This window comes from Anabrus simplex, chromosome 7 (genome assembly GCF_040414725.1).
Source record: "Anabrus simplex isolate iqAnaSimp1 chromosome 7, ASM4041472v1, whole genome shotgun sequence".
Taxonomy (NCBI): Eukaryota; Metazoa; Arthropoda; class Insecta; order Orthoptera; family Tettigoniidae; genus Anabrus; species Anabrus simplex.
In genome coordinates this window covers 159,468,663-159,493,454 of record NC_090271.1, presented here as the reverse complement: position 1 = coordinate 159,493,454, position 24,792 = coordinate 159,468,663, and the positions used below count along the sequence as shown (strand labels likewise).

General features: G+C 39.1%; 1 protein-coding gene across 1 annotated transcript in view; it reads right to left on the bottom strand.

Annotated features, from left to right (window-relative positions):
* srl (spargel) overlaps window positions 1-24,792 on the bottom strand; it is a 280,903-nt gene that overhangs the window by 164,995 nt on the left and 91,116 nt on the right. Inside the window, exon 5 of the mRNA XM_067151403.2 lies at window positions 8,541-9,054. Within this exon, the coding sequence (XP_067007504.2) occupies window positions 8,541-9,054 (514 nt within the window). The remainder of the gene's footprint in view (window positions 1-8,540; window positions 9,055-24,792) is intronic.

Sequence of the window (24,792 nt, the reverse complement as noted above, 5' to 3'; positions counted from 1 at the left end):
CAGAAATATTTAAAATGGCATTGAAATGAGAACTTCACACTGCCAGAGTTAGTCAAAATATCCTGTTAAGGTACAGACTAGTGGGAGAGCAAAGGAGCTTAATGAGACCAACAGCTCCAACCTCCTGTGTTCTTTAATGAATGGGGATTACCAGTCTTGAAACGGAATACAGAGGAAAGGGCAAATTGACAAAATACAGAAGCTAGCTAGAATTGCAGAGGATCGAAAATATGGGCGGGAGACATCTTAGTAGTATAACATACCACGGAATATAGTAGATACGTACTTACAGTATGACAAAATATGCCAGATGATGAATTTAATTACAAAAATAGCAAAAATGAGCAGATAAATATACTTGGTTAACAAAAAAAAAATTAAGCATATAATTATCCAAGCCTCAATAATTAAACTGAAGAAGAAGAAGAAAAAAAAAAAAAAAGAAAAACAATAAAACTTACCACATTGCAGTAAGTATTGGAAATGCTCTCCCTCAGCCTGTAGACAAGTGTTGTACCATGAGATGACATTCCGATTGTCTTGTCTGTTGTAATCAATATGGCTATGTCACCAATTTCACCATGGTTTCTGTGTACTGTCGAACATGAATACATTCTAAGCATAAGGTCATTCACCGCTACACATATTCTGAGATTGGTAAATTCTGTGAAGCAGGACACCACCCACCCTACTTACACACAGTCACTGTGGGAATCTCTCCTCTAATACATTAGGGACCATTGGTAGATTGCACAGTCCTACCTGCCAGAATACGCACCAGATGCCCACTTCCCTGGTATTCTGACACTTAGGATCACTTGCTAGGCCACTCTGCTGTTGCCCATGGTTCATGAAATACGTTCCAACTACAGTAACCCACACCAGAAACTATTATAGATTAAACAGCGCAAGCCTCAATTCGAGATACCGATTGTTCCCCATGTTCATTCTGGGCAAGTGGATGATGCAATAGCCGCCTGACCCATACACCTTGCCCAGTGATGTTATGGTCATGGCTAGTCGGCGATAAACTTCCATATCCCATACAGCTTCCCACACAGAAGTAATTAATCGGTTTAGTGTGTTTCATGGCCTCTGAAATAAGTGGTGAATAGTGTATTTTTGTGTGCTAAGAATTTTTAATTCAATTCACACCAAAATGTTGACGATTCACAAGGTTGAATTGCAAACGTGAATCAGAATATCATCCATGTTAAAACACTACAGACTAAAGAAGAGCATTATCAACACTTACTGTAATGGCATATATTTTACAATTTTTCTATCTGATTTTCAATCTGATTATCCATTCATTGATGAGTATTCTACAAGCATACAGAAATGTTGTGACGGTGACATCGCTTTTATTTATGCACATTCTGCCATTGGCCACTGAAAAAAATCACTCCAACAGACAGTATCAAATGTGAAATTTGGTCTCTTCAGTGACTTTCTAAGACTGCATCATATTTCTTTGAAATTTTGGTAAAGAAATAATTGATATATAACCAGGAAGCATTACATTACAATATCTCTCAACACGAGCACTACTCCCGGCTACCTAAGGTTATTTTTATAGTCATATACACATTTTATACCCACATGTAGCACATTAATCAGTATATATACATTTACATTATTGGAGTGTTAGATAGGGATTTGGCTTTCCCAGCTACTAAAACTTTTTCATTCTTTTCTCCATTTTGTACCTTTAGTTACAGCACAAGAAACTTCCAATATATCACCTCACAACAAAGAAACATGACAAACACAGAGCATTATAGGCTATAAATTTCATTTTTGTTCTACTGAAGAGCAATTACTAGAAATAAATTGACAAGAGGATCCACCTTTTCAATACAATATATCAAGTAAATGATATTATATCAGTCTTGGGACAAGTTTCAGCCACTTATTGGCCATCTTCAGCCAAATAAAAATTAAACAGATTATGTGATAACTAAAACCTATATAAACCAGACAAAGACAATGTTGCAGGACTAATTATAACATTAAAATACATATAATAACAAAAATTATGGTAATGATCTTCTTGTTATAATGATGTCTTTAAGTTGACTTAGGACCTCAAGCAAAGTAGTAAATCTGGAAATGATAGCCAGAATTAGGAATGAATAAACATACAGAAAAGAAATGAAAAAGGAGAAAAATTATTTATGAGACTCGCCTCTAATGTTTGATGTAGAACAGGCACAGACTTGCTGGAGGAAGCAGGCAGGCCATGTAATAATTGTAACACATCTTATGTTGGTCAAAGAGGTAAGAGCTTCCATACAAAATACTTAGAGCATGTTAACGCCCTGAAATATAACAGATTTTTGGCCATGGGACAGCACATGGGTGATACTAACCATTAAGTCACTAATACCAACCAAGACATGAAAATTCTCAAAGTTATATATAAACGCCCCCTGTTCAATATTACAGCAATTTTTTTTATCCATCTGGAAGAGTTTTCAATCCTAACTTTAATCTAAATAAAATTTCAGAGAAATCAAACACTTTATTTGAACTTTTAATTCCTATCTTCAGTAATGATGTCTCAGATAAAAAGTATTCTTTCTTTTATAATCCCTTTAAATTCCCCTCTCAGCAGCAGTCCTTCTTTCTGCATCCTTTGGCCCCAACTTAGACACCCCTTCTCTCCTCCCCTCCCCTTCACATCCCTACTTTATGCCCTCCCTTCCCCTCCCCACCTCTTCTTATCTACTCCTTTGTTTACATTGCCTGCTCCCTACAACAAGTCAGTGCTTGTTCCCTATCCAGTCCTAATTACATTGCCTGCCTGCTTCCTCCAGCAAGTCTGTCCTTGTTCTACATCATACATTAAAAGTGTGTCTCATAAATAATTTTTCTCCTTTTTTAATTTATTTTCTGTATGTTTATTCATTCCTAACTCCGGCTATCATTTTCAGATTTACTTCTTTGCCTGAGGTCCCAAATCAAGACATCATATTATGACAAGAAGATCATAACCATAATTTTTGTTATTATATGTATTTTAATGTTATAATTAGTCCTGCAACATTGTCTTCGTCTGGTATACATGTTACTTATCACATAATCTGTTTAATTTTTATTTGGCTGAAGATAGCCACTAAGTGGCTGAAACTAGTCCCAAGACTGATGTAATGTTTACTTGATATATTGTATTGAAAGGGTCAATTTGTCAATTTATTTCTTATAAACACAGAGCATCACGGCTGAAAGATGGCAGCAATACACCAACAACAGACTGCAACACATGAAGACATGAACAAAGACTAGACAAAAAATAATTTGAATAATGCAGTGCTGTCTTCCAGTAATATTTACTGGAACTACTACTACTAATAATAATAATAATAATAATAATAATAATGTTATTTGTTTTACGTCCCACTAACTACTTTTTAAGGTCTTTGAAGACGCCGAGGTGCCAGAATTTAGTCCTGCAGGAGTTCTTTTACATGTCAGTAAATCTACCGGCACGAGGCTGTCGTATTTGAGCACCTTCAAATACCACCGGACTGAGCCAGGATCGAACCTGCCAAGTTGGGGTTAGAAGGCCAGCGCCTTAACCATCTGAGCCACTCAGCCCGGCACTGGAACTACTATCAACCAGTCATACCTTTGGGAGAGCTGCCAAGTCCGAACAAAACAATAAAAAGGATAAAATGGCCCAATAAAAGCTAAAATTCATTGCTATGTGTGTCTGTCAATAATTTAAGATATAGTACTGTATGCTCAATCTCCATGTCCTCCTCAGATGTGGAAGCTGAGGAAAATGAGTACAATAGTCCAGTAATATACCAGCCATGAAACATTCTATTTTAGGTGCCTGTTAACAACAGAGAAGAAAAGGGACGGAAGAAAAACAACCGAAAATCCCGTAAGTATGCGAAAATCAAGAAGATCAATACTCGTAAAACTGGCGAAATTCTAACCTCAAAGATCTAAGTTGCACGCTGGAGCTACATACCGGTCTGTTGAACAGCAAAACCACTAGATCGCAACGCTGCCAACGCAGGCTGCAGAGAAGACAAATTCCCATCTCTTGTTACAAGTGCGACAAGACTTTCTAGCGCAACACACACGGGGATCTCCCATCATCTCGGTAAGAGATGCAGTTAGACAACCTAGAACCCATAGAGGAGGTACTCCCACCACTTGCCACAAGTGCAACAAGACGTTCTACCATCACACAGGGGTGAAGTATTAACTTCATGCGACAAATGCGAGTAGACATTTAGCACCACACATAAGAGGTACTCCCATCTCATGCCACAAATGCGACAACGTGCAGAAGTCATGGCGGAAGATATGGAAGTACAAGCAAAAAGCGCTCTACAAAAACTAAGAAATATAGCTGAAACGGGAGGATATATGAAAAAGGACACCAAAGACAACATTCTGAACGCAGTGAGTACTATAACAGAATATATAAAAGCAATAGAGGAAAAAGTGAAGCCAAGAAATAGCGTGGATATTTCCGAAGCAAATACAACAGTAGAGGTTAGAAAACATCACATTGACTTGGAAGAAGAAGAAGGGGACGAAAGCAGCAGCGTGAGACAGGTGGCACCATCTATAGATGCAACAACAGAAACACGAGGGGAAGACAACCAGGCAAAGGCGCCAACTACTGGAGAGAGCAACAATCCAGATGGTAAAGATATAGAGGGCATAGATCGTTCCCAGAAAACATTCGGGGAAACAAATAACATGAGGACATCTCTCAGCCACATAAATGAAAGTGCAACTGAGAGTCAGAATAGCACACCATCTGCCAATGACGACGAAAACCACCAAGGAAGAATACAACACGCAGCAAATCCTACATTTCCAATAACACACGGCAAGAAACGTAATGACGCTATAGTCAAGCAGACGACAATAAATGTCGAGACAGTAAATGAGAAATTAGAAAGCATAATGGAATTCCTGGAAAACAAGCTAGATCAAATAATTGAGCAAAAAGTTAACCAAAGTCTAAAAAGCAAAATTACAACAGAAATAAACCACACGGTCAGGACAGCACAAAATGCATTCGATGAAACAAGCACCAGTACACGCGAAGAGAAGAATCAAATTCGCCAGAGAGACAATAAGAGAAACGAGAAACAAATGGAATAACATATCGCCTTTAACCAATCAAAGACAAAATGATGACGGTGAACTAGAAGCGGCAGAAAAAATGGCATGGCTGCACGTAGGTCGGCTTAAACAGAGCACCACGGCAACAAATATAAGAAAATTCTTGGAAAGGAATGGCATCATAGGACACACAGAATGTGAAGAACTTCATACACTGGGAGACAGAAAAGCTTTTAAGGTCGGTTTCCCATATATCTATCTGGAAGATGCACAGAGCGCGGATTGCTGGCCACAGGGAATAAAAGTCAAAAGATTTCGCTTTCGGAGATATGATAGGAGACCAGAGGAAGAACGAGGGGTGGAACTTCAGTAAACATCTCACCCAATTGCCAAAGAAGAAGGGACCTTGGTTGAGCACGGAAATAAGTGTATTATTATGGAATATAGAGGGAATAAGAAACGCAATACCCCACATATCACAGAAGACAATAGACGACACAGATGTTATGATACTGACAGAGACATTCCTCACGGAACCAATGGACTTGCAAGGTTACTATGGTATACACACGCTAGCGACCCCGACGGAAGGAAGACCAGCAGGGGGAGTCACAATCTTCATAAAAGGGAAACTGGGAGATATCAAGCGAATCATCAAGGAGGAAAATATGGTCACAATAATCACATCAGAAATTACGATAATAGGAATTTATATTCAGCCAAATACACCTATAGAAAACATAATGGATAAAATATCTATAGCCATAGAACAAACGAAAGCAGAAAGGAACGTTATAATTGCCAGAGATTTTAACTGCAGGATAGACAAAGAAAATACCAAAACTCGCATCCTTCTTGAGACACTGGAAGAAGAAGGCTTTCAAAATAGCGAACAAAAAAGAAACACCAACCTACTTTGCACAGAACGGTCATAGCGCCATCGACCTACTATTTTTTAGAGGAGTACAACTACAATTGTGTAAACAAGAAGGCCTATGGAACTCATCGGCAGCACCAATAAGGAAACACATACCTATAATGACGCCTACGCATGGAAATCCAACAAAAGAGGAAGGAAGCAAAAAGACCAAGTATATATACTAGAAAAATCCAGCGGGAAACAGTAGAAGAAAGTGAGGAAAACATCGGGAAAGCTAGAAACTTAATAGAAGAAGAAAGACTAGAAGAAGCCCTAGCAACAGCCACCAAAGTAATAACGAAAGCTATAATAGTTAAGGAAAGAAGACACGCACAAGCTTGGTTTGACCAAGAGTGTTACAAGGAAAGAAAAGCAACTCTAAAGGCCCTGAATGCAGCAAAATTATACAGACGCCCAGAAGATTTAACAGCATATGCAGAGAAAAGGAAAAAGTATAAAGAACTAATAAAAAAAAAAAAGAAGAATATACAAAGAAACAAGGAAGGAAACAAGCGGAGGAAGCAAAATCAGACCCATACATAGCGCTGAAAAAGAAGACATCAATCGCAACAGGAGAAATTCATATGAAGAACTGGGAACATCATTTCTCGAACATACTGAATAAGGAAGGGCTGAAGCAAGCATATGACATAGAAACAGCAGAACCCGCACATGCTGTGGAGCCAATAACAATGTATGCAATTAGGAAAGCAATACAAGGAGGAAGAAACAAGAAATCCGCAGGACCAGACAAAATTTACATGGAACACTTAAAAGATTCACTTGGCGAGATGGAAGAACTGTGGAAAGACCTAATGAACAAATGTATACAGACTGGGAAAATACCAGAGGGATGGAACACAGCAACTCTAAAGATATTGTTCAAAGGAAAAGGGAGCAGAACATCACTAGACTCATTTAGAGGAGTAACACTAGAAAATGCATCCTTTGAAGTTTTCATGAAGATACTAAATGAAAGATTACTGGAAGCCTTCAGTGGGTACATTCAAGAAAATCAATTCGGTTCTATGAAAGGCAGGAGCACGGTCCAGGCAGTGAAATACCTAATAAATCAGGTAGAAGAAGCCTTAAGACACAAAGGAGGGAAATATCACGCAGTCTTTGTTGATTTCAAGAAGGCATTCGACTCAATCGACAGGCGAAAGCTAATCGAGAAAATGAAATTGACAATCGGCGAGAGAGACCCACTAGTGAGAATAGTTGAAACATGTCTACAGAGGAACATAATCCGAATAAACAACAACGTAGAAATTTCTGAAGACATAATACAGACGAACAGAGTTATGCAAGGGGATCCCATGAGTCCCACACTTTTCAACATTTATACAGCAGATGTGAACCTCATAGTAGAGGAAGGATCAAAAGCAGAGCTGATCCTATACGCAGATGACATGCTGATCGGAGCGAAAGAAAAGGAGGATGTGCAAAGGGCAGTCCGCAGACTAGAGACCTGGGCGGAGGAAAACAGCCTACAGATAAATGAAGAAAAGACAGTACAAATGACTTTCAGAAAAGGTGGGAAATCAACGCCCAAAGACAACATAACATTACACCAAAAGCCATTACAAAAGGTACGAAATTACAAATATTTGGGAATAACACTACAGACAACGGCGGCGTCCTTTGGTATACATATTCAAGAAAGAACGGCAGCAGCAATCGGAGCCTCATACAGCATCCAAAACATTTCAAACCTATCGATCAGCACGGCGATGAGACTTTTCAAGACGACAGTAGCGCCAGTGATAACATATGGAATTGAGATCGTGTGGGAAAAGCTGAAGATCGGAGACCTGATGAGAATAGAAAGAATAAAAGCAATGTTCATGAAGAGGATTACCCGAGTCGGAAAGACAGCGCCATCCCGGATGGTATACGAAATTATGCGGGAGACGTATTTCATAGAAGACATACGATCACAATTCTACCTACAATCAACGGAAGCAAGCAGGGCACTAGTAAACATCAGGGAAAGGAAGAAAAGTGAAATCGACCTCGACTTCTACGCCTCACCAGCGATGACGGACGATAGATGGACTAGAGAGTGCAACACACAACGCCACGTGATAACACGACTCTCCATGCATGGGTTTCACCACAAGATATGCGTATACCAGAAGTTCCATGAGCCAGACGAAGATTGTAAGTGCATTTTGTGTGGACAGAAGTGTAGTAGATATCACATCATAACATGCACGAAAAGAACTAGGACAATTACAGACTATAGCAAAGACTGAAATGTGAAATTTATTTAATGCTCAAACTTCAGTGTACATTTATGAAAGATGCAGAAAAGTTTAATTTAGATTGAAACAAACCATATCACAGGAGTTAATATTATTTAGGAATGACTAACGGAATACTTCCATGGAAGACATTTTTGTTGAAAACTATCAATCTCTCTTACACATAGAAAAATAATGGTATAAAAAAGAGAAAACCAGAATTTAAAGGAAAAATTATAAATATCCCAACTATCTTATATCAACCATGTTGTACTTACCAGGGATCTGCTCAGAAACTGTCTCTACATCAATGCAATCCTCTTCAATTTCTATTTTAATGTTGTCTATGTCAATGCAGCCTTCATCATATTCTGTTTTTATACTACTTGAAGTATCGGATGATAAGCTAGGCATTTCTTTACTGTTTGCTTCCAGATCATTTGTCCCATCCTTCCCATTATCATCGGATAAACATTCAGGGATCAAAGGCTCATCTTCTGCCACTGTCAATCCAAATTTCTCATCATCGTCCTCGTCATCTCCATCTAAAAAATTTTCTAAACTAAGAGAAGTGAAATCCTCTTTCAAATTTATACTGCACGAGACTTTATGCTTCAAAGCCTGATCTTGTTTGATACATGACAAGAACTTATCAGGAGATGACAAGGGTGGTTTTAAGTCCAATGATGAGTTCTCGAAGATATCATTTGGAAGATCATCCGGATCATTTTTGGGCATCACAATGTCCATTCCTACAATATCTTTTACGTCCATATCTTCTGAATCAGATGCCTAAAAGAAGGAGATATGTTACAGTTTTAATAAACATCAATGTACATGCTTTTTAAAAAACAAGAAGACAAAATTATGTCAAAAATTGAAGAAAATCTACATATAGAGTCAATTAATAATAAAACTTACATTTCCAGGAATGTTGCATGAGAAGTGTTAGTGCTAATATTCTGCAAGTGTACAAATGCTAGTTTGTGTACTGTATGAATGTTCACAATTTTTGAAGATACAGATCTCTTATCAAGATTGCTTCAAGGAGAGTTCAAGAAGCATGGCAGTTTAATAATTGTTGTTTCCACAAGTGAAATTAACAAAATTACTGTATTTATTAACAAAATGGAGGCTGCCACATACCACCAGTACAAAAAAAAAAATTAACATTTTTGGATCAAAATAACTTCTAGACAACACATATGACGACATTGTTCAATATCTCATTGTCAACAGGAAAGAGCTAACGTGCCTAGCAGAAAAGAGTCTGACCTTAGTATGATGCATACGGGCGATGCAATAGTTCCGCGCTCTTGCAGTACTTCAGTTGCCATGCAGCACGGCCAACAATTAGGGGAACCCGGGGTAATTAGAACATTATCATGTAAATACTAAAAAGTAACTAATGATATTTCTGCATTCCCACACATTATAGAGTGTTACTCAATTTGTGTACGTTTTTTTTCTAATCACCAAATCAATTTTGTATTTTATTTTCCAACAAGTGGATAGCAAACTACAAGCCGCAGAAATGAAGCTCCTACGAACTATGGTACAGAAGACAAAAAGGAACAGGGTAAGGAATGAAAGAATAAGGGAGGAAGCTGGTGTGTACCCATCCTGGAATGAAAAATTGACAAGGGCCGTACCCATCCTGGAATGAAAAAGTGACAAGGGCCCGTTTGAAATGGTTTGGCCATGTCAAATGTATGGACGATAGAAGGACAGCAAAACAATGGCTACACACAGTCGTGGTTGGAAAAGACCGGTAGGAAGACCTAGGAAGAGATGGCTGGACCAAGTGAAAGAGAACATAGGAACAAGAGGAGTCAGCTGGGATATCGTCTTGAGAGAAGAGTGGTACGTGGACAGACAGAAGTGGAGAGAGCTCGTAAACCACACCCGGGCAACTGGAGTGGAAAACTGATGATGATGATTTTCCTATATATGGTATTTATATGATAATATTCTAATTACCCCGGGTTCCCCTCGTGCAGCTCTGGACTCTGGTATGGTAGCATATTGTGTGAGGTGTTGTTTCATTTGTCTCAGCAAGTTCCACAAGTATACAGCAAAAAATAAATCAAATAGTGAAGATTTAAGAAAATTGCTGAACGAAAAAGTGCATAGTAAAACATCATACTCTCGTAAAATGTTACGACATATGATCAAATGGCTTCAAAGTTATCAAAAAAGCACTCAAAAGAGGATAGAGTGAAATGTCAGAATTCCAAGTAGTCCAAGATCACAAGCGCCACAAGTTTAAGGCACCCAAGCATCGTGAAGCAATTTCTGCACTACAGGAGTCTCAGCCGAGCACATCAGCAACTCTTGAAAATTGTGAATGGGTATTTCAACCAGAAGAATAGGTTGAATGCACAATATCATATTCAACAGAAATTATAACACGAGGTACAGGAACTGGTAGGGTATGTTTTGTCACACTAAGGGCAGAAACTGACTTAGTCACTCATATGGGTTACGCTCTAATAATAGTAATTGCCTCCCTCGAAGATCTTTAACTCTTTCCCGCGGGTTGCGTAGTAAAGCGTACTGGAGTAGCACATTGCCTCCCGCGGGTTGCATAGTAAAGCGTACTCGACTTTCAAACCGATTTCCTCTGCCATCTGTCTGCTAAATACACAACTTTTTGGAATCAATGAATTCCCTACACTTCCTAGATACAACTGGCATGCACGTAATCCTAAAATAAAGTGTTAAAAGTCTTCTAAGATAGAACAGACAGCTGACTGAATGTAAACACATTGCAGCAACATGGCTGCACATAGAATAGTTAAATCCAGAAAATTAATTACTTTATTATTTTCAGACTCAAGCTGCACATAATCAGTACAGTGCGGAAAATATTTGTTACAAATTAGATAAATATGTTGACGAATGCAACGGTAGTGAGTTTAATATTACTGTTATTTGTTTTACGTCGCACTAACTACTTTTTAAGGTCTTCGGAGACGCCGAGGTGCCGGAATTTAGTCCTGCACGAGTTCTTTAACGTGCCAGTAAATCTACCAACACGAAGCTGTCGTATTTGAGCACCTTCAAATACCACCGGACTGAGCCAGGATCGAACCTGCCAAGTTGGGGTTAGAAGGCCAGCACCTTAACCGTCTGAGCCACTCAGCCCTGCATGGTAGTGAGTTTGAAGTTGTAGGTATGATAATAAAAATGGTGTGGAAAGCAGTTGGGAAGAAGATGAATCTGAGGGAAATTAAAATAAGGCACAGGACAAGATGTTCATTCAGCTACCGTCTCCTTTTCAAATATCATGCCTACTTGGACAAAAAATAGTTATCAGTTTTTTTCCTCCAGTTAATTCTGTTTTGGACTATGGACCTCCGCGTAATTTCATAACATTCCAACTAATGTCAATTTATGTTCCAATCCATTCAGTGACAAGTAGTTTATAATTTGTCCGAAAATGGAATCAATTGGGGGATTCAGGGTGCATTACCAAGAAAACACAAGCCCCATCAGGTCGAGCATTTCTGACTGACTTTAAGGGCAAGCAATTTAATATTATGCACCATATTGGATGCTTCTTGATGTATCCCGAACAGTGGGGGGGGGGGGAGTCCTACGTGTAATTAGATGATCTCATTGTATCATTTTAGAATAACTATAGTGTATTTTCTATTGTTACAAAATTTGAAAGCTATATCTTAAGTCGTTTTTACAGAATAAATAATTTAGTGAAGGTACTCCACAATTGTAACTGACAAGCAAATTATTACTCTAGCTTTCGCCAGACTGTGAGTCAAAGATAGTCTGTGGGAAAGGGTTAAAGCAACCCTGTGGCCGTGCGAGTGCATCGACCTGAGCTTTTTGGCTTTCCCTCCCCTCCTCCTCCCATCAACACTAGTCTGTAAGCTGTCCTGTGTTAAGCGTGTGATTTACTGTATCAACTTTGAGTTATATGAGTACAGTAGAACCTCAATTATACGTTCCCAGAAATTACGTTTTCCCGGATTATTCATTCAAATTAAGTGGTCCCGCGAGCATCCTAATTAAATCACACTGTAAAAATCCTGCATTATCTGTTCCTCGAAGAAAGGATTTCCCAGATCAACTGTCCAGAAATGTCAGTCCAATCAACACTAAATCCTCGATCAAGCCTTTTTCAAGAAACTGTATCTTACGAAAGGACGACTACGGCATACTTATGGATCTTTGAGTTAGCGTCCCGTCATGGCGATAATAGAGCAAGTACTGTACCTGAAAAGGAGGGTTATCGAGACCAGAACAGATGTTGCACATTCATAAAGCCATGGGATGTTTTGGGATTGCCTATTACTGTTTTGGTCCGAACATAAGACTGGGAATTTTACGTTTTTGTGTTAAAATGTTATAAACATCGCAGTCGTTTTATTTGCACGCGTTACATTTAAAATGTTTGTATCATTTCCTACTCGTACTGACTTGTACAGCGAGCGCGCTTTCCAGCTGAGCTCAAGGTCACGAATAACCATAATTTCTGAAGTTTAGATGATATTTTTTCTCTTTCAAATTTGATTGTGATTAGTGGCGGGCAGAATTGAATATAATGCATTCGAGAACTTTTGAGAATCGATACTTACATTTGAAATGTTATTCTTGAGTTCAACATAACCATTAAAAGTCGATTTATGCGGTACAAAGCAGTACAAGATTTCCAGAAATTGATTATGAACAGTATACCAGGTACAAAATTACAATGGAAGATGAAAAAAAAAAAGGATTTTTGGCATCATGCTGGGCGCTTTTCTATCTAATGTGCTTTATTTTATTAGATTAGAGAATTAAAAACTGGGCCTACTTGTGGTCGACTGTTGTTTGGCTTGGCGTTACGGTATTAGATTAGAGTTTGGTTGTAAAGTTTCAAGATTTTTAACTCGCATACCAGTAATTAATGTTTGAAGTCAGCCCTGTGGTCTAACTCGCCTGCATCTCACCCGGAGGGCCCGGATTCGATTCCCGGCAAGGTCAGACATTTTTATCTGGATATGAGGGCTGGTTCCAGGTCCACTCAGCCTACGATTACCTTTAATTAGGGAGCTATCTAATGGTGAAATAGCGACCCTGACCTGGAGAGCCAGGAATAACGACAGAAAGGATTCGTCACACTGACCATGCGTCAACTCGTTCTCTGCAGGCCTTTGGGCTGAGCAGCGGTCACTTGGTAGGCGAAGGCCCATTGGGGCTCTAGTTTGGTTTGGGTTAGGAGTGTTTGTAAGATTATAATTATACATAAGTTTATTTCATTTTTGTGATGTTTAGCCAAATTGTTGACGGTTTATTCATTCCCGGATTTTCCGTTTTCCCGTGTTGTACGTTTTTTTCCGTGGTCCCTCCAAAAAGGAAGAATCGAGGTTCCACTGTATTCCCAAAGTATATGTTTGGCGCGAGTTTTATTTTTCATGTGTGATGTTCGAGTCGTCAGTCCATAATGTGCCGTTTGCGCAGTTTCAGTTTAAGTAGTATCGCATGTTTAAGAGGCAGAGCAAATTGGTAATCATGCTGCAGGAAGAAAGTGTGATGTGAACAAGAATTTCATACATGATTGAAGGAAACATAAAACTCAACTTGAACAAATAACAACTACCGGGTATTCCATAGACAAAAAGCAACCAGGATATGTGAATATGTCAGACAGTTTGGATATGCATTCATGAGTGAAATGTGTCAGTTGAATCCCACAGCAGAACTAAGAGTTAAAAATTATGGTTAGTTAGCTGAAAGGGCTCACATGCATTTTTGAAGAAAATGCTTCTGTTTTTATAGGAAAACTAGCACTGCCCAACATCTCCCACACAATTATGAAGGAAACATTAAGAATTTTCGCAATTTGTTATCGGTGAATGCCAGAGAAATTTGAGTTTACACTAACAAATTGATAATGCAGATCAAACTATTTATAGTATATTCTAGAATGCTGTGATTTGATGAACCAGTCAGTTTCCTCAGCCCCCATGTTGTTTTCAGGATTTAATTTTTTTTTTAATATTGCTTCCTTTTAACAACCATCATAGTAATGTGTGGTTGTTTTAAGTTTTACTTGTTTACAGATAACCTCTGTTGCTATCTTTGTAGTTTAAGGCAAAGAACTTCCCTAACCTCATATTCAGAACTTTGTTTTCCTGCCTAGTGACTAGAAGATTATATAAGAATTTATATATTTGTTAGAGAGTATTGGTTTTCCACATCAATGGCTACTGCAGCTAAATTTGTATGTGCTCCTATAGGTGGTGAAACAATGAACAACAAAAAAATGTAGACATTCCGGTTTCAGTAATACACATTCAAATGCATAACCTCTGTCTCTCAATCTCAAAACATGTCCACTAAACCGAGTACTCCACGCCCTACATGTCTATGCCATTTTTTGGTACATTAACAACATAACAGTAACCGCTGGGTGGAGTGACTCAGACAGTTGAGGCACTGGCCTTCTGACCCCAATTTGGCAGGTACAATCCTGGCTGTCTGGTAGTATTTGAAGGTGCTCAAATACACCAGACTCGTGTTACTGGTACATTAAAGAACTCTTGCGGGACAAAATTCTACATTAAGAACATGCCAAGTAGAACACTGCGCCACATCCAGTATACTGTGATCTGTGAAAATACAGTATGTACTGTGAGCCCCAAAATATTTTACAGTACTCATGGCATATCAGAAAAGCCCTTACAAACTGTGCTAGTGAAACAGACACAAACTTGCTCTGTTCACGCTGACTAGCATAGGGATGGAAAAGCTGAACGTAAAACCAGTGCTGAAAGGAAACAGTCTGCTAACATACAATCAGTGCTGAAATGAAACAATCTGTAAATAGTTTGCCTAAAATGTCCACTCACGACAGTCGCACAAAAAAAAAACATAGACAATATCTTCCAACAGGTTTAAAAATTAATTCCCTATATTTGTTGTTCTGGTAATGGATGAAGTAACACCAGAGACATGGAGCCAGAGAGCAGTAGGTATTATAGGGATCTGTTTAACAGCAACTTCAATTAGTGTTTTGCACCACCGAAGAGTGGCACGTGTGCTTACTGTGATTAGGAGAGGCGCTGATGATGTCAAAATAAATAAATAGCAAACAGAAAGAGACGATCACTGGAAATGTGTTAGAGCAGCATATTTTATTTTAAAATCTTTCAGGGGTCTATAATTTCTCCATTCATTGTGTAAAGCATGGTATGGCTGTCATGCATGTGTGGAATGAGAGTGTAGTGAGGGGATGTTTGAGTAAAGTTGCTAGCAGCCTTGACAACTACACTACATAAACTGCTATATTCCGGGCAAAGTAAAAAAAACTGGTAATGTTCAATGACAACAGTGATGGCCAAAATAAGAACATGAACATGATTCAAACATGCCTTCATAAAATTCAAGAATGAAGATTTAATGACATAGGACATTACTTTATGGTGCCCATTATTCCTCTCTACCATGCAACCAATATTTCGACCACACTGAAAATAAAAATGAAAGATGTCGAAGTATACTCCGAGGAGAACTATATCACACTCTCCGAAGCAGCAGAACCACCAGACTATTCAAAGTGGTGAAAATGGACAGGAATATGTTCCTCAATTATGGTGTCCTGCAGCAGACCATATCAAAGAGAAAACCAAGGGATACCAAATTTAACGACGGCAAAGTGTACGGCTATTCCAGTCAACACAAACAAGGCCAAGTCATGACGACCACCTATGCTGATGAACTTGCGATTGCTATAGAAGCCCAGCAAAAGAAAGGAAGGTCCAAGTCTTATGATCAGTCAGCCTCTAGCCTCTCTCTCTCTAACAGTTCTGCCAAAGATGTATGCCACTGCAATAAAGCTCACTGACGAGAAAGTGAAGGATTTCGAAGCTCTACAGATCTATATGCCACCTCACCACAAGAAGTTACTTGATGATATACTCACATAAAACCTGAATGTAGCAGTGATTAACTCCAAAGAACATCTTGAAGATGATGTTTTATTGGGCTATTAGCGCCTCTGTTCCCAGAACAAACAAGACCACTTTTGATTGCAGGGCAGCAGGGTGACAAGCATTGCATAATTTGTGTTTGTCTAATAAATGTAGACACTTTGCAAGTGTCAAAATTGAGATTGGGTTATTTCCAATTATTCAGTTCATTCTGTGTCTTTGCTCTAATGTGTGGTACTATAATTACTATTTACGGAGTATGATTATTTTAAAGAGATGTCCATGACGGGTTCACCCTTTTCTCATTTACGGAGATGCAAACTTCAAAAATCAATATTTCTACAGCTACATTTTGCCGCTATTGTACGGATACAAAATACTCATATAAATTAAATGGTGAATTAATACCATTATAAACATTAAAATAATAATAATAATAATAATAATAATAATAATAATAATAATAATAATAATAATAATAATAATAATAATAATAATAATAATAATAATTTACACCACCAACAATTGTTATAGTGTGAAAACAACTGTTATATGTTTTCACAACAGTTTTAAGGCGATTTGATTTTCTATAATGTAAATGTCGAATCTTAGGGTACCATATATTTTAAGGACACAAGGTTCGGGGCCCTAACCTCACTTTAGGCTAAGATTTATTTCAGCTGATGATGCTTATGACAGTTAAGCGAAACATGTCCCAACTTACAACACTAGTTGTAATGTTTATATCCTAAATATAAGGAAAGATAAGTATTGGAAAGGTGGTGTAAATTACTATTCTTATTTTAATGTTTATAATTTGATGTCCAATATGGTCTACAATGAGATTTATTACTTGTAATGAATTAGTACTAGTCCAGAAAATCCCTGTACAGTATAACTTCATACCATAAGTCATTCAAATTAATGTTTTGAAACATGACATTGATTTAATGTCACCATGTTTATTGCACCAACTACACTCTGAACAAACTATGATGTAATAACAAGAGATAAAAGTATCAAAATGATCATGTAACATAATACAGACTGCATTTCCCCTAACCTTATGTGTAACTTCACTTTAATGAAATTTGGTATGTAAAGTCGCGTGAATGAAATATTACAATCTAGGCTATAAAACTTTTTATTCACGCTGAGTGAAGTGGTAATTTAGGGGAAGGGCTCAAATTTAATACTCTAATATTTATATTATTAGTGGTTCTATCGATAAATACTACATAACTGAAGTTATATAGAATTAAATTTTCGATCATTTATGTCTTGCCATTGATGCTTTCACGGCCCGTACTTATAGACATGATATAGGCTTTAGGGCTTATGCCGTGTCAAGAAAATAAGGTGACATTCTTTAAGTTTTGCAGAGAACTTTGCTCTGTGTCATCAGAAGAAAAACTCTCGAGTGTCCTCGAGAAAGGCTTTTCAAACTTTGAATTTAGACGTTATAATAGAAGTGGAAATGGTACGTTCATTCATCACCAGATGGCTCCCCTGACGTGGTACAGCGCTAGTGTTCGAAGCGTAAGCTAACGCAACCATCAGAATGAGAGGGTTACATAACATTACATGTGTACGCAACATATGACACTGACAGGTGAATGACATTGACACAAGCCCGGAATGAAACATCTGTTGATGAGGAACGTACGAATTTAGAATACACCAAAACAAAATAACAATAGTGAAGGAACTTCACTTCAGCTTCACACAGTTCACACGTTAAATACTCCTAAGGCCAGGAGAATATATCAACATGCTAGCAAGGCTCTTGTGAACGAGAGAGTGCATTACGCTCATAAGGAACTGGACTCAGTCCCCCAAGAGTGGTTTGGTTTACACCTGCTGTTAAGCAACACTCTCTTGCAGGAATTGTGGTTGCTTTCGATCGTATTACTGCTATACAGGCTGAATGAAAATTCAACCAGGTGTCATTCGGAGTTCCTCCGACTTGCTCGGAAACATTAAACGTAAGGAACTTCATGTTTCTTGAAACATTAAACGTATGGAACTTCATGTTTCTTATCCGTATTGAACTGAGATCACAATTGAATTAAAATCTGGCAGTTCCACCTTTTCAATACAAAATTACAAAATTAATTCAATTGTTGCTCAGAAACAGGCAGTCTCTCGCACGAACCCGGATGCGAGTACAACTGTCGTCAATATTTTCAAGAAATCCTTGGACTAGAACCAAACGGCAGTTCTAGCTAGGTGTCTTAATTTCGCTGCCGCTCCCACTAAAATTCCCGCTGAGGACTTAATTACTTCCGCTGAGGCAGCCATCCACAAACTACCTATGGATGAGGCTGAGGAGTTAGAACAGAAATGTGTGAGACTCTTAAGTTCTGCAGTTGTACTGGCGCCCAATTTAACAAGAAGCGAGAAGAGAGCGCTGAAGGAACTTAAGAGATGATTCTGAACTGACAATTCTCTCAGGTGATAAAGGTAATGCGACAGTGGTTATAGACACTGACGAGTATAAGAATAAGATCTCGGCTATATTGTCATAGCCTGTTTACAGACTGAGCTCACATGACCCATCACTCATGTGTCCAACGCCACCGTGAAGCTCTTAAGGCAATCTTCAATTCCAAAAGAGGAGGCTAAACATCTGTCCCAGTGGGACGCAGTGTCATCTAAATTATATGGAATGCCTATGATCCATAAAAAAGATTTTACCCTCAGATCTACTGTTAGTGCGACACGTTCTCCCATGTATGCTCTGGCTAATACATAAACAAATTGCTTCAGCCACACATAGAACGTACTGAATCATACGTTAGGGACTCTCGGTATATCGTCAACAAGCTGTCAACCATAACCCTTCAACCTAATGCAATTTTGGTGAGTTTCGATGTGGAGTCCTTGTGCACTAAAGTGCCGATTGACTCAGTCATGTCTCTCATTGAACACCTGTTTCCTGAGGGCATTACTAAGCTATTTTTCCACTGCATGACCTCCAGCTATTTCTAGTGGGGTGGGAATTTTTATGAACAGACGGACGGAGTGGCTATGGAAAGTTCACTTTCACCCGTAGTGGCGAATTTCTTTATGGAGCAATTTGAGGAGGAGGCTATTGCTTCGGTGTCCGTCAAACTTATGATATGGTGGAGATATGTTGATGATACATTTGTGGTCTGGACAGAAGGTCCTAAAAAATTTTGTCTATTTCTAAACCACCTAAATCAGCAACATCCTTCAATTAAATACAATATGGAGATGGAGTCAGATGGATGCCTTCCTTTCTTGGATGTTCTAGTAAGAAAGAAACCGAACAGCTCCTTAGGACATACCATCTATCGTAAGCCTACCCACACAAATCGCTATCTTCATACAGATTCTCACCACCATCCAGCACAAAAACAAGCCATTCTCATGACACCAAGAGCGCGAGACGAATTTGTGAGTCATCAAACATCCAAGTGGAGATGGACACGCTCAGTCACGTTCAAGGGTAATGGTTACAGCGATCTGCAGATTCACAGAGCCCTGCATCCCAGAGAAACGACCAAGCAAAGCTCACAGAAGGAAGAAGTAAAGGGAACTGCCTACTTGCCTTACATTCACAACACCACAGATCGAATTGCCAAGATCCTCCGCAAACGCAATATAAAAACAGTGTTTGGCACCCTCACTAAAACTGGTCAGTCTGGGTAAAACCAAGGACAAATTGTCCCCACTTTAACATTCTCGGGTATGCGAAATTCCCTGTACTTGCAGTAAGGTATACATTGGTAAAACATGCCGGTCCATTGGTACCCGTATCAAGGAACATGAACGTAATATTCGTCTCAACCAGCCAGACAAATCAGCAATAGATGAGCGCGTTCTATCGTCAGGTCATGTCATGTCCCAAGCTGTTCGAGCTCTTACCCACACTAGACACTACAGGTTCAGGATTAAACGGAAAGCTGTGGAAATAGGTAGAAATTCTAACAATTTCAACAGGGACACTGGCTATCAATTAAATAATACTTGGTTGCCAGCCATTAAGGATTTACGTAGGTAGTTCCTTTCGCTGTCCCTTCACTACTATTATTTAGTTTCGGTGTTTTCCAAATTTGTACGTTCCTCATCAGCAGATGTTTCATTCTGGGCTTGTGCCAATGTCGTACACCTGCCAATGTCCTATGTTACGTACACATGTTATGTTATGTGACCCTCTCATTCTGATGGTTCCGTCAACTTCTGCTTCGAACGCTATCACTGTACCGCGTCCGGAGAACCATCTGGTGATGAATGAACGTACCATTTCAACTTCTATTATAATGTCTAAATTCAAAGTTCATTGTTTGAGAAGCCTTTCTCGAGGACACTCGAGATTTTTTCTTCTGATGACGCAGAGCAAAGTTCTCTGCGAAACAAAGAATTTCAACTCATTTTCTTGACACGGCATAAGCCCTAAAGTCTCTATCATGTCATTTATGTCTTATACATCTTTACTGTACCAGCTATAATCATGAATTTGTATTTTTGTTGTTGAGTCCATATCAACGCCGAGCCATGAGAAAATTGGTAAGCAGAATTTAATGAAAATAGGTATGTAGAACCAAGGAATAAGAAACTACAGTCTAGGCTATAAATAATTTTATTCACCCAGGATAAAAAGGTAGTTTAGGGGAAAGCACCTAAAAATTTAATTTTTAAATACTTATGTCATTGGTCCTATCGGAAAGTACTACATAACAAAAGCTGTTGAGAACACAATTTCTGATAATTTATGTTTCACTCAGTTTTACCGCACTAACTATAATAAGAGTGGTATTTCATAGTCGGAAAAAACTAAATGTGAAGGCCTAAAATAGCGAAAGCTCATAAAATTTATCAACAACAACATTACATTAACCATTGTTTGTTGTGATTTTATTTGTGTCTTATGGTGCTACAGAATCTCCGATAGACAGAATTACTGCTGCATGCTGAGTATAACAGTCTGCCTAAATATTGGCAGAGAAATAGCTGGGGAATTAGAAAACATTCTCCTTTGGCATACCTTTCCTCTGCTGCATACATTTTCTGATACTGCTATTACACAACACACTGCACTGGTTCATATTATTCCAGCTGTTGGATCCCTACTCTAACTGGTATGAGCACTATAACGGCAAGGGGAAATGCTCTTTTCTTTTTTTTTTTTTTCCGCTTCATGTCGCACCAACACAGAGAGGTCTTATGGCAATGATGGGATAGGAAAGGCCTAGGAATGGGAAGGAAGCGGAAGTGGCCTTAATTAAGGTACAGCCTCAACATTTGCTTCGTGTCAAAATGGGAAATCACGGAAAATCATCTTCAAGGCTGCCGACACTGGGGCTCGAGCCCACTATCTCCCGGATGCAAGCTCACAGCTGCGCGACACTAACCACACGGCCAACTTGCTTGGTAGAGAGGAATGACAACAGTAGTAGTAGTAATAGCAGCAGCAGTAGTAGAGGAGTGCTCACGGCTGCCTGCACCCTGGTCATTCCAGCTCTGGATCTTCAGGCTGTTAGATCGGCATCACAGTACTATTCGTTTTAAAAAATGAGAAAATGTGTATTTTTTCATCTGATCGAGTATTTCATATGATGGCATTGCTTTTAAATGCAACATTTCTACTGGCGTTATTGTAATGACCTATATTCATTTCTGTTGGGAAAACCACTGAGACAGACTGTCTGAGGATGTAAAAAAGGCAGGTGGAGAATGAGTGTCTACCATTATAATGAAAACTCCCCAACTTGAATGTGACCTATTGTAGGCAAGTGGACCTGCCATTACAATGAAAATTCCCTAACCCAGTCTTTGACTTACTTGACTTATTTCCTGTATCTCCTAAGTGGAGCATAGGGCATCAATGAACTTCCGCCACCGGACTCTGTTCTGCGCCATCGTCCGGATCTCTATCCAGGTCTTCCCTCCTTTCTCCATCCCTTCTGCTATTACACTCTTCCTCCATGTGTTTCTTGGTCTGCCTCTTCTCCTGCTACCTTGTGGGTTCCATTCCAGGGCTTGTCTTGCTATGTTGTCTTTATCTCACCGTAATGTATGCCCGATCCACTTCCACTTCCTATGAAGCATCTCAATATCAATGGGTGTATGATGGGTTTTTTCCACAGTTCTTCATTGGAGATTACTTGTGGCCACCATATCCTCAGGATATTCCTCAAACTTCTGTTCACAAATGTTTGAAGTCTGCTAATCAGTTGTTTGTTAGTCTTCCATGTTTCACACCTATAGAGCAGTAATGACTTGACATTTGTATTGAAGATGCGTAGTTTGGTTTAGGTGTTAAGTTCCTTAGATTTCCAGATTGGTCTCAGCATTGCAAATGCTCCTTTAGCTTTATTTATTCTATTTCCTATATCCTCCATACTTCCTCCCTCAGGGGTGACTATACTTCCCAGGTAGCAAAACTGGTTGACTTGTTCGATCTCTTGGTTTCCTAAAAATAATAGTGCCTCGTTTCGGTTATTATAACGCATCTCCTTGGTTTTCTTTCCATTTATCTTCAAACCCACCTCTGATGCTTCAGTTTTTAAATCATTCGGCTTTGCTTCCATATCCTTAAAACTGTTGGCTAGCAAACACAAGTCATCCGCAAAGTCCAAGTCCTCCAACCTGCCTGTCAGTCCCCATTGAATTCCTCTTCGGCGATTCATTGCCTTCTTCATCATAAGATCCAGCACCATCAGAAATAGTATTGGTGACAGCAAACATCCTTGCTTAACCCCTTTGTTTACTGGGATGGGCTCAGACAACATCCCCTGATGTAAAACTTGGCATGTGTAGTTCTCATACATTTCTTGGGTTATCTTTATAATTTTCTTTGGAATCCCAAATTATTTCATGGCTTTCCGCATCTTCTTCCTCATTACATTATCAAATGCCTTTTCAAAGTCTACAAATAGCAGATACAGTGACGACTGCAGCTCCGTGGATTGTTCTATAATTATGCGCAGTGTGTTGATCTGGTCTGTACAGGAGTAACCTTCTCTAAATCCTGCTTGTTCTTTCCTCAGCCTTGAGTTAACTCGCTTTTTGATCCTTTCTAAAATTATTCATGAGAGTACCTTACTTGGTATCGAAAGGAGGGTATCCCTCTCCAGTCATCACATTCCAATAAATCTCCTTTCTTCGGAAGCTTAATCAACAATCCTTTCTTCCAATCTGTGGGGGACCTTCTCTTCTTCCCAAATCTTCTTGAAAAGTGGGAACAGAATCTCGACTGAAGTACCCACATCCACTTTCAAGGCCTCCGGTGTGATACTGTCCATACCTGCTGCTTTGCCATTCTTTAGTTGTTTACTGGCCCTTTGGATCTCTGTTCTTGATGGCGGTTCTGCACTGATAGCAACATCTTCCTGCTCTTCTACGGTCATCACCTCTGTCTCTTCTTCCGCGATTGTTTCACGATTCAAGATCTCCAAAAAGTGTTCTCTCCATCTTTCTAGCTGTTCTTTCTGTGTGGACAATAATCTCCCATCCTTGGCTTTCACTGGCTTGTCAGACCTAGAAACCTTTCCTGTTAGTCTCTTGGTAATGTGGTAGAGGGTCTTACTATCATTGTTTTGTGCTGACGTCTCAGCTTGTGTTGCAAGATTATTCATAAATGCTCGTCTGTCACGTCGAAATCTCCTCTTCACTATTTTGTTAAGTTCATTAAAGTTAGTTCTAGCTTGTGCCTTCTCTTCTTGTGTTCTTGCGGTATTGAGTCTTTTCTTACATTCCTTCTTTTGATTCACGGCTTCCCATGTCTCAGAAGTAATCCATTCCTCTCTTCCTCTCTCCCTTTTGCCTAAGACCTTTTCACAGGTATTAACGTAGGTACTCTCTATGCTCTTCCAATTCTGTTCAATATCCTGTCCTTCTTCCTCTCTTAGCTGTTGGAACCGGTTATTCAATTCTAGTGAAAATTTTTGTTGCACCTCCTTGTCCTTCAGTTTATCCCAGTTATACTTTATCCTCCTCTTCTGATGAATGTGCCTAGTACTTGCAATCTTAAGTTGGAGCGTAGCTACTACAAAGTGATGGTCACTTCCCGCATCTGCCCCCCTCTTGTTCCTCACGTCCAAAAGGGAGGTTCGCCATGTCTTGCTGATAGTGAAATGGTTGATCTGATTCTCCGTTCTATGGTCAGGGGAAACCCACGTCACTTTATGGCAATTCTTATGAGGGAAGATAGTGCCTCCTATCACTAACCTGTGGTTACTACAAAATTCAATAAGTCTTTCACCATTCTCATTTCTATTACCTATACCATGTTTTCCCATTATATTTTCTACTCCTTGGTTATCATTGCCAACTTTCGCATTCAGGTCTCCCATCACAACCATTATATCCCTTTTCTTTGCCTTTAACAGGGTTCGATGTAGCTGACCATAAAATTGCTCTTTTTCTTCTTCTCCTGCCTGTTCTGTTCAATATCCTGTCCTTCTTCCTCTCTTAGCTGTTGGAACCGGTTATTCAATTCTAGTGAAAATTTTTGTTGCACCTCCTTGTCCTTCAGTTTATCCCAGTTATACTTTATCCTCCTCTTCTGATGAATGTGCCTGTACTAGTACAGAATGCACCACTGTAATTGGTCTTACTCGTGATGCAA